At 43.1% G+C, this 11,867-nt stretch overlaps 1 protein-coding gene across 1 annotated transcript; it reads left to right on the top strand.

The window, feature by feature from the left end:
- Window positions 1-8,106: 8,106 nt before the first annotated feature.
- On the top strand, window positions 8,107-9,385 carry lpar5b (lysophosphatidic acid receptor 5b). The gene is made up of 2 exons (XM_068585845.1): window positions 8,107-9,029; window positions 9,292-9,385. The coding sequence occupies exon 1, from the start codon at window positions 8,107-8,109 to the stop codon at window positions 8,977-8,979; it is 873 nt and encodes a 290-aa protein (XP_068441946.1). The 3' UTR covers window positions 8,980-9,029; window positions 9,292-9,385.
- Window positions 9,386-11,867: the final 2,482 nt, after the last annotated feature.

Genomic DNA, 11,867 nt, shown 5'->3' with positions numbered 1-11,867 from the left:
CACACACACACACACACACACACACACACTTGAAAGAGATGAAGTTCCTGATGGAAAACAAACATGTTAATCGAATGACTTGAAATTTCCAGAGCAAAGTAAAAGGATTTGCCCCCTGGCAGACTACAAACGCTTATTTGATTTCTGAATATGAAGTCATTTTTTTTCTCCCCGCGTCCTCGCCACACGTCTCCGAATGTCTGCGATTGGCTCGGCTTGAGTGAAGGAAGTCATTTACGCAATGGAGAATCATTTCATATTGTCAGTGGAAAGTGGGCATCTCCTCAAGCCTTTTAGCGTGTGGAGGGAAGAGGTGGAGGCAATTAAAGGAGATAAATGGACCACCTGGTTTGACGCTTTTAACGTGAAAAGCGGCACAAACCGCTCCACTGGGTCTCACTTTCACCCACGCGTGACGCCGTACACACCGATGGAAGAAGCGCTGCGAGGCAGGAGGTGTGTTCTTAAGATATATAAAATGGCGCTAACCAATCTTCAGGCCGGTAAATATAGAACTAACATGCACCTCTGCCCCTCTTGTCGAAAAATACAAAATTACGCCGACCCGTCTATAAAACCGTTAATGTTCCACACGATTAGCAATGCTAGCTGTCTCACTGTGTCAACATTAAAGCTCCTTTAACTTCCTCTGACGGCGTATATATGTTCCAAAATGATAATCCTATTTCAGCTCCTCAAACCAAGTAATACCAGTGTAAATATCTCTGTCAAAAGCACACACACACGAACACACACAAAGAGAGAGTGTGCCAATGAAGCTCACCTTTTCATACCTGACATCTGAGCGCTCGCTGTCGGTGTTATCGGACGTGAAGCGGAGCCGTTATAATTACTTAAGACTCAAAACATCAATACATCTCAACACCAGATCCCTCTGGTTTCAGAGCGCTGGCTCATTCAATACAGCTCCACTTTTCCTTTCTTTTATCCAAACTATCATGAGTAACTCATTATCACATTACAACATTGCCTCCGTGTATTTCTCTGTATTTATTTATTTATTTTTGATGAAATAATAAAATGAAATTTGGACAACAACGGACCTCAGAGGAATACGACTACTCTCATCTTTTACATCAATTCATTGACGATTTCAGTGTTAGTGTTTTATTTCCAATGAAAACAATATATTTTTCTCATCCTTTAAACACTTTACACACGTATAATCAATATTATTTTGCAATAGCAATCCATCAACAGACAGTGAACCGATGCAGAGAATTATCACCTGGACCTGCAGCTCTTCTGTGCCTGATTTTCTCAACGTCTTACACCATATTCTATACATTTATGTGTTATTTTCTGCTAAAAAACAGAACTAATGAGCAGATAAAAGTTTCCTCTAGACTTAAAACGGAGAACATCGGACTCTAAATTGAAGATTTGAAGAAGTCTCTCCGTATATGTCAAACTGCAGGTTTGATAGATCTGTTGCTTTTCATTTAAAACCATTTCAATCACATCATAAAACAATAGACTGCAAGTTAAATGCTCAAATTGGAATCTGCGAGTCGTTACGGTCCATATGGCGCCGACATATGCGAAGGATTGATTGGGATATTAATTTACAATTATTTTTTTCTTCTTTTTTTTTAGGCAAAGCACTTGTGTTTGAATCGCACATTTCACCAACGAGGCGATTCAAAGTGCTTCACATCAAACCATTAAAACATAATGCAGAGGAAAACAAGATTTAAAAACAATTAGGAGCATTCGTTTACATTAAAAACATTAAAAAATAGAACACAAGTTGCAGTGCGGTTTAATAAATAAAGATTCAAGGTTTTTAGATAACAGAGAGTTACTCTGTACAATAACAATCATATTTAGCTGAATCCTCCTAACACACAGAATGACAATAAACCTAAGCTAAAAAAACATATAGTAAGAGTATAGCTAAAACATGAGGCACAATATATAGTAACAATATAGCACAAACATAAGGCCCAACTTATAGTAAGAGTATAGTATAAACATAAGGTACAACATATAGTAACAATATAGCAAACATAAGGTACAACATATAACAGTATAGTATAAACATAAGGTACAACATATAGTAACAATATAGCACAAACATAAGGCACAACTTTTAGTAAGAGTATAGTATAAACATAAGGTACAACATATAACAGTATAGTATAAACATAAGGTACAACATATAACAGTATAGTATAAACATAAGGTACAACATATAACAGTATAGTATAAACATAAGGTACAACATATAACAGTATAGTATAAACATAAGGTACGACATATAACAGTATAGTATAAACATAAGGTACAACATATAACAGTATAGTATAAACATAAGGCACAACATATAACAGTATAGTATAAACATAAGGCACAACAATATGACAATAGTATTGCACAATCAGTGTACAAAGTGCACTATGCGTTGCAAGTAATTGATTATAATTCTTGAACTGGTTTCAATTAAAAGGCAACAGCAAAGAGAAAAGTCTTCAATCTGGATGTAGAGGAGCTTGAGGGTCTCTGAGGGTCTCAGGTTTTCAGCCTGAAGCTCGCTGCTCCCTCACAGGAAGTAGAAACACCCGCTCTCACGGGTCCGGTCCCGACTGTAAAAAGGTTGCGATTTATTAAAACACTCACTCTGTCTCGTTGTCTTAAGCGTCTCTGGTAGCGCCCGGCGCTCTTTGTTGGCGCTCCGCTCGGTTAAAGGCGTTTATTTCGGTTGACAGCTTTATTATTGCTCCCTGCTCATTTGCATAGCCAATCAGACCGCACTTTCAGAACCTGTTAGGATTCAACATGGCAGCCGCTAATTGGAATAAAAAGGGAAGGCAATAAAGCTGGCGCGTCTCAAGCTTCCTCTCTTAGCGTGGGACTAATAAAGTAAAAGAGTCCCCCGCAGCTCGGGACGGATTAACTTTGTTTTTGTTTTCTTTGGCCTCAGATGAAGCAGAGGAAGCGGGTTAATTGCCTCGGCCCGGCTGGTAATGGCGGAGAAATCGTCTAAAGCGTATAATCTTTTTCAAATCCGCGGCTCTTCCACAATGCTGACTTCAACAGCCAGAAGAGAGACAGACACAGAGAGAGAGAGAGAGAGAGAGAGAGAGAGAGTATTGACTCGCCGTGTTCACATGGGTGGTATTTACCGGACTGAAGCAGCCGAGGAAGAAGACGAGAAAGAAATATACAGAATTTGGTCCGTTTTCTCAGCGATTCGGGCTCATCAAACACTTGCTATCCTGCTGCACGCAAACACACACCCCGCCAGCCTCTACGGGTCACTGTTCAGTCACTTCCAAACGACCCGGCTGCATACTGATGCAGGCATGAACACACACACACACACACACACACGCACACACACACATGCGTTTGCTCTGCGGCTCATTGTGACTCCCGCCGTCGGAGAAATTGAAATTTTAATGAAGTGAGCGCAGCGGTGGTCGTCTCCTCGCCCTTTTTTTCCGGTGTGGGAGAATGTCGCTTTATGCCCTCGCTGGCCTAAAAATGGCCCAGTGGTTTCATCAAAGATGGAGGGAGGGTGGCGGGTCGGGGGGGAGGAGCCTAATAACCCTCAATGTGGCCATGTGAAGGGGAAAGGTGAGGACACATTCAATGACCTCGTCCAGTCACGCTCAGCTTTGTACCTTCAGGTTGAACCTACTTTGAGCTCTGGAAGTCTTCTGTGTGTGTGTGTGTGTGTGTGTGTGTGTGTGTGTGTGTGTGTGTGTGTGTGAACACAAACTTGTTGAGGGACGCAACCACGCGTCTCGGCCCAGCGGTCTTAAAAAAAAACAGAAGAGCTGCCGCGGTGGTTTATTATAAGGTGTATTCGCACCGCCCTCTTTAAAGGATGCATCTATATTCAGAATACTATCTGCAGTTCTTTCAGAGGAACTGAACAAGGTTGAATTATTCCAGACGTCGATACCAATGTTTCTCCTCCGAGAACTCGCCGGGTAACTCACAGATCTGGCTGTGCACGGTCTGTTTCTGCAGTGCAGGAGTCGCTGTGTGAGAGCTGTTGACGGTAAAGGTCCGTGGACAGTTTCACACACTCAACCCTTCATGTTCTCCTTCTTTACAGCAGAAACTATTATGTTTGTTGCTCTTTTTTCTGCATATTCGACACATCCTGGAGACACAGAGCAACATTAGCATTTTTTTTTCCTCTCCCCCAGACTCCTCTTTTTCTCATGCAGCTGTTTTGGTTTCCAACAACATTTGACTCTTGAGCTGCTAAATGCTGCAGAAACTAGACGCTAACTCAGTCTGTCTGGGCAGGAAGTGGACAGAAGAGCTTTCGTCTGCCGGCTGATGGAAACATCTGGTCACCAACCGCAAAGTTGTCTGCTGCGAAAAAGAAGAAAAAAAAGATGCCGAAAGATGCTCAGGTTTTTTTTTTTTGAGAGCTGTTGAGCCACAAGAACGATTGTTTACTCTTTCTCCTGTTGTGAGGTCATTATTTATGTGTTGTTTTTTTAATGAAACATACGTTCACATACCTGAACAACAGGCTGACAAAACACAATAACATAATGAATATAAATAACAAGAGTAGGCAAAGATGTTATGACTTGCTCTGCTGCATACAAACAGAAGAACAGAAGAAGAAAGGAGGAGAACTCGCCGGCCTTCCTCCCACATCGAACTCTCCCCGTCCGTCCGTTGTTTACGCCAGCAGCAGCGCGAGGAACAAAAAAGATGCTGTCTTGAGAAACACTCCGGTTTTCTAAATATTAGGGCCCCAGCGAAAACAGCATCCTTTTTTATTTGTCAGAATAAAATCCATTCTGCCTCTCTCGTGCCCCCGAACACGTTGATGAGCCGCACACACACCTTTCTATTTAATTGAGCGAGTCGGGCAAAATCACATAATTGCTGTCGCTACGGCAGCCTTTTCCCCCCGATTTGAATCTTTCAAAAGGTTATGTCTGAGAGAGAGCGGAGGAATGGGAGTAAGTAGTAAATTGGTGATTGAGTGATAAGTTTAAAAGGCATGAAGTTTGTGTGATCGCACACACAGACACACACACACACACACACTTCACTTTCCCTCGCTGCTGCGTTTAAAATATACACTTGGATGTGAAAAGGCAATCGGTGTAATTTCTGCTTTTGCTGTTTCTGTCATGCAGTGCAAAACATTGAGCACAATACTGGCGATGATGAAGGCGTGCCGAGCGGTCGGCATGTGTTACAGATATTGACGTGTGTGCATGTTGTTGAAATGCGGATAGATTACCTGTCACACATCTACAGAAATATCCCATTAATACATTTATTTTTGCTGAGAGCTGGATGAGACGATCGATACCACTTCCATGTCTGTATGCCGGGTATGTAGCTGGAGCCAGCCGCTAGTTAGCTTAGCGTAAACACTGGAAACAGAGGGAAACAGTTAGCCTGCTCTGTCACAAAAAGCTCATTTACACTTTTCATCTCGCTTGTTGGTTCGTCAGGTGGATTTAGTTACTTGTGCAGATTCAGACTAGCTTGTTTCAAGTCTGTTTCCAGCCTTTATGCTAAGCTACGCTAAAAAAAAGGAAGAGAGTGGCATGGATACTCAAATCTGGGCAATAAAGTGAACAACTGTACTTCCCAAAATATCAAAGAACTCCTTTAAAGAAACAATTCAGTCCACGCAATATGTTTTTTTTCTATTCTGACAGCGCAGAGACGCATTTACTCAACACTCAATCTTCCTGTCGACTTTAACTCGTGCTCATATCTGAACTACATCTGATGAGTTCGCTGATCAAGACGCGTTGCTGTTAGCGCTGTTAGCGACACCTCGCACGGCACAGCCGGATCTCACGAGGACTGCAGGATCACAAACTGCCAGTAATAGCGAACCAGAAGGCCCCAAAAGAGGTTAGCGTAGCGTAGCTTAGCATCAGTTCTCTCGAAACTGGAGAGTACTTCTTTATTGGAAGAAGAGCAAAGGACGACTTTTCTCGAAGGAAAAGATGGAAGAGGAGAAACAAACCATGGAGCAGTTCAAGTTAGTGTTGCTAAAATTATCGGTGGCCACTGGCGTGAAAACTTATCTACTTCTGAGTAAATGCTCATCTTGCGGTCGGCAGCTTACACATCCCTGCAGCACACACACACACACACACACACACACACACACACACACACATTTGTCTTGTTTTTTGCTTCCCCTCTACACAAACGTTGCATCACATATGCTGAATGTGCACAGGTGTTGTGGGTAACAGGGTCTCCTCCCTCATGTGGTTCTGCTGTTAAGCTGATAAGGATACTGCAGGATGTCTCGCTTCCTGTTTCTCACTGACGCACTTTTATCCACTCTTCTGCTTCGAGGTGACTTCTGGGGAAATTTTGTGTGTTATTTTAGGTTAACGCTAATCTTTGAGGCGGTATAACAGACTCTAACAGACTATAATAGACTATCATAGACTATATCAGACGATAATAGTCGGGCAAATGGCAGTTAAATAAGTGGATCGGTCCACCACTTTGCAATAGAAATATAAAATCCGAATGACTCTACTTGTTTTGGGTGAAATATCTCAACAAATGTTGACGAGAAACATAGAAATCATGACCCCCATGTCGATGAATTGTAATCGCTTTGGTGATTTTAATTCTTTGAATCCATCAGCATCATTTCTTTTTTATTTTGCATTTCCTTTTTATATACTTCTGTAGGCCATAAACCAAATAAAAGTTTAGTTTCTACGTTGTGAAGGCGACAGAATCGTTTTGAATCTTTGCGACGTGCCTGATCACGTGACCTAAATATTTAACTGATAAAAGAAAAAGCTCCATTTAAATGTCTGGGGATTGTAAAGAAGAAAGACAATCCACTTTTATTCGCTCCAGAAACAGAAGTTATTAAAAATCTTCCTTTTAAGTAAATATTTTGCAGCCAAATCAATTTTTTTTGCAGGATCGTCGACCCTTCGTTTCATTAAAACGCATTTTTATAATGAACTCCTTTACAGGAACTTAAACTAAATATATACTAGTTTACATCGACAATCCCTCTTTATGTCTTTTTCTTCCTGTTTACACTCCTACGAGTTTCAGTCGTCATTTACTTTCTTCTCGGATAATTATTTTTTTTTGGGACGTCCTCTGTCGGAGGACAGAGCGGCGCCGCAGAGCGACGCCTCCGCCTCGAGCCGCTCGAGTGGCTGTCGACTCGCTCTCCTGCAAAGGTCGGTTCGGATAAGATGCAAGGCGGCGTCTCCGTAACTCCACAATCCTCAGGAAAGAAAAAAAAAAAAAAGAATTACGCCTCCTCGGAGCTTTTTTCCGTTAGCTCTTTTTTCCGGTCGCTCATCTCTGAGGCCTTTAGCGTCTCTCTCCTTGTGACTTCTATTTTAATTCTATTTACGTGCACTCCAATCAAGTCATTCAGTTTGCTCGGGAGAAGTCGGATGTACTTTCACTCTCTCAATATCATCCAAGTACTTGTTGACCAACTTGTATTCATTAATATTGTGCGTAGCGGGTGGGTTGACGGTGGGTTTGCGGCGCTACCTGAGTAATTAAGCTAATGAGCTAATTAGCATTCTCTGGGATACACCATAGTGTACGACAGGTATGTACAACATGAGCACACAACATCCGACACACAGCCAGTAATTAGCCGGACACACTGTGGACCCGGGCTTCATTAGCATGATCGCTAGTGCAGGTGACATTTTAGCTGCAGGGCCTCTTGGACCGAGTGAATCCTCGTGACCCTCGTGATCCTCCGTGTCACAACTGGCAACGTGTTTTTTTTTTTTTTTTTACGAAAGCTTCCTTTTCACGCCTTTAAACTCTCACACAGTGTCAGTTTCACTCGAGCAGCTACTTCAACCCTCCTTGAGGTTGTTTCCTGTTTCCAGCGTTTTCTCAGACACTTCACCAAAGCAGCAGCAGCAGCAGCAGCAGTGGCAGCAGCAGCAGCAGCAGCAGCAGCAGCGGCGGCGGCGGCCTTTGTTCACAGTGCTGTCGCTCGCTGTGATTGGCCGGGCCGGGGAGGCGGTGCAGGGGGTTGATTGTAGTTTCCCTGACGCTTTTGCATGCGACTTCCACCCGCCTGCACTCGTGCGTCTCTCACACAAGTTTAAAAAAAAAAAAAACATGCTCGACGGTGCCTCGGAGAATGCAACGCGGCCGAGCGCGGGGAGCGCCGGGTACGCCGCGGCGTTCGGGTCCGTGATGGCGCTGGGCCTGCCTCTCAACGCCGTCTCGCTGTGGATCCTGTTGACCCGCAAGAGCCTCAAGTCCCGCAGCGTCGTCTTCATGGTCAACCTGGCCGTCTCGGACCTGATGCTCGTGGTCGCCCTGTCCCCGCGGGTCTACTTCTACGCGGCGGGCGCCTGGCCCCTGGGCGACACGGCGTGCATCTGGTTCATGATGCTCTTCCGCAACAACATCCGCTCCAGCTCCATCTTCATCACCTTCATCAGCGCCGACCGGCTCATGGCGGTGGTGTACCCTCTGAGGTCTCGGCACCTGCGCACCGCCTCCAACGCCTGGAAGGCCGTGGCGCTCGTCTGGGTCTTCGTGCTGGCCGTGAACATCCCCGAGAGCGTGGAGCTCTCGCGGTTCCTCCAAAACTCCAGCGAATCCAGCTGTTTCGAATATTTAAAAGATCCTCCGAGTTTAATGCGGTACGTTCAGCCCGTGCTGGTGCTCGCCATGCTGGCGGTCAACGTCGCGTCCACCGCTCTGGTGTCTCGGGCGCTGCGCACGCGCCCGGACGACTCGGCCCGGGTGAAGAACAAGGTGAACGTCATGCTGATTTTCGCCATGAACCTGGCCATGTTCGTCGTGTTCTTCGTGCCGGTGTCCACGTTCGTCTTCTTTCAAAGCGAGGGCGCCTCCCGCACGCCGCTGATCTGCCTCGCCAGCGTGAACTGCTGCGTGGATCCTCTCTTGTACTACTTCTCCTTTGACGGCTTCTGGAAGAGAAAAGAGGACGTGGACAATTCTGGTACGAGGGAATCGTAGACGGAGGGGTCCGAATACGCAGCGTTTGTGTGTGGATGTACGGATATAAGGTGAAGCATTTCAACTATTGTTCGCTTTTTGAATGTATTTCTTACTTTTCACATTTTAATGAGTGTTTTTTTATTGATCACAACCCATAAAACCCCCTGAACTCCCCTTTTTCTACTCCCACAAAGCGATGCTTCTTGTTTTAAAACCTGAATCCGAGCCGCGTGTGTTTCCTTCCAAGTGCAGCTGACTTTCTGTGGTTGTGTTTTCTCTCTTCCCTCCTCTGCATGTTTGACACACATCTGTTGTTTCGGATGCGTGAAGTGGAGAAGCTGCACACCGGAAGCCTCTTTTCACTTTCTCCCGTCTGAGCTGCAACAGAAACATGAACACAATTGCATCCGCAGGCATCTCGTGCAATACTCTGATGATATGTTGTGCCTGATTTAGTTTATTGTGTCAGGAGAACAGCAAAACAAGCTTCTCATGCAGAGTAACTCGGTTATCTGTGCATATGGCAATAAAAAATATCTTGAATCTTGTATTGAACACAGAATGATGTCATGATTATAAAGACATCCCACTGACTTCATGAGCTTCAACAACAACAACAACAACAACACAACAACAAGCTGCACTAAATGTTAATATGAATCAAATACTTTCTGAAGTATGAGTGCAGATGTGATGCATCATTTGGAGCAATTTTAAAGCCATTCATCTTTAAAAGTTCCCCCTGTCTTGTCTTTTCTACTTCTTTGTTACGTTTATTGCTCTTGACCAAGATTTTTTCAGATGTATTCAGAAACAACAAGTCTCAACTCTTCAGTCGCAGTGACATTTTTTTGATGGGTCGGTTTCCATTTGACGCAAATGTCAGTCAAGCTGTGGTTGGAAATGAATACAAAAAAAACCTCATTGTGGTTACTCTTGAGTCAGAGGAAACTGGCATAATATAAGCCTTAAAAGGCAACACCAAAACTGTAAAGGTACGGCACCAAAACCCTCAAGGTACGGCACCAAAACCCTCAAGGTACGGCACCAAAACCCTCAAGGTACGGCACCAAAACCCTCAAGGTACGGCACCAAAACCCTCAAGGTACGGCGTCAAAAGCCTTAAAGATACGACGTCAGAGGTCTTAAAGATACATCGTCAAAAGCCTTAAAGATACTTCAAAAGCCTTAAAGATACAACGTCAAAAGACTTAAAGATACATCGTCAAAAGCCTTAAAGATACTTCAAAAGCCTTAAAGATACAACGTCAAAAGACTTAAAGATACATCGTCAAAAGCCTTAAAGATACTTCAAAAGCCTTAAAGATACATCGTCAAAAGCCTTAAAGATACGGCGTCAAAAGCCTTAAAGGTACTTCAAAAGCCTTAAAGATACGGCGTCAAAAGCCTTAAAGATACGGCGTCAAAAGCCTTAAAGATACGGCGTCAAAAGCCTTAAAGATACGGCGTCAAAAGCCTTAAAGGTACGGCGTCAAAAGCCTTAAAGGTACGGCATCAAAACGCCTTTTTGTTTGCGTGCAGTGCGTCTGAAACCGAGATGTTCATGAACTTAACACATAAGGTCATTGAATGATAAAAGATGAGTTGATTGCACACCATCGCTGCGTGAGGTTTCATACCGTGAGAAAATAATCTGACAAACATTGGTAGCACTTCCTAATAAGTACACACTGTTTAGCATGAGGAAAGCATGAATAAACACTGAATTCATCATTATAAAGCATTATAGTAACTCATTAGTATGCAATTCATAAACACACTTATAAATGTTTCATTCTGGATTAATAAGCTTTGGTTTTCATACGTTATAAATGATGGATTCACCATTTTTAAATGAATTATTAAAGACTTATAGATGATTTAGAAGCTCATTTGTGGGCTAGCGAGCTAGCTCAGCCAGCCATAGCTAGCATAATCAATAATAAGTGCCACTGTTTATGACCTGCATATTAATGAGTGTTCATGTTGGAACAATGCTTTATAAATGATGAATTCTGTGTTCATTCATGCTTCACTAATGCTCAATAGTGTGAAGTTATTATGAAGTGCTACATTTAATGCAAAGCAGCCATTTTGAATAATTATGGAAGTCAACATAGTCAATTAATCAGTCAAACTGTATTCATACGAAACAAAATGTTAAAAAGACCTTTTACAAAAAAAAAAACATTTAAATAAACATACATAATACATAATAAAAGTCAAAGAAAGTATGTAATAAAAGCCCTTGGGCTCCGGGTTGAGACGTAATCCTCCTTCATCCCTGTTCACTCTTCTTTTGATTACTTTTAACATCATTTGGCTTCGTCTCCTGTGTCTTTTTTCCCTCTCTTCCTTTTTCTTTTTGTGTCGGCGCTTCAGTTCTTCAGCCAGCGGGCGCTGATAGCTGAAAGCTGAAAGCTGAAAGCTGAAAGCTGAAAGCTCACGCGCCGCCGCGCCAAATGGACGGGCATCTGTGAGAAAATGATCCTCCAAAAAAATAAAGAGGATTCTTTCAGATTTTAAAACGATCCAGATGTCAAATCTGGATGGGGGTTGGTTTTTTTTCTTGTTGACAATTAGGACACGCAGGTTTAAAAAAAAAAAACTCCACTTCAATGAAACATAACAGCATGAGCGAGCCCTGCCCTCACACACACAGACACACACTTTTTTCTATTTTTGTACGTATGTTTCTTATCCGTGTCAGCTCTCGATGGAACACAACCAAACCACAGAAACTACTTCTTTATCCTGTGGCTGTATTTCATGCTAGAGCTCACATCCGACCTTTTCACATTAGTGCAGTGGTTCTCAACTGGTGGGTCGCGGACCTTTGGGCAAAAATTTCCAAAAACATTTCCAAATTTTTCAATTTTTTTTCAAAATTTTTCAACAATTTTTCA

Source organism: Clinocottus analis, unplaced genomic scaffold (genome assembly GCF_023055335.1).
Source record: "Clinocottus analis isolate CAN_PGR_092001 unplaced genomic scaffold, fCliAna1.0.p SCAF_2, whole genome shotgun sequence".
Taxonomy (NCBI): Eukaryota; Metazoa; Chordata; class Actinopteri; order Perciformes; family Cottidae; genus Clinocottus; species Clinocottus analis.
Note: the sequence above shows the minus strand (reverse complement) of the source record. Positions and strands in the feature narration are given on the sequence as shown.

Excerpts from the sequence above, each read along its gene's own strand:
- lpar5b (XM_068585845.1), top strand. The coding sequence starts at position 8,107 with ATGCTCGACGGTGCCTCGGAGAATGCAACGCGGCCGAGCGCGGGGAGC.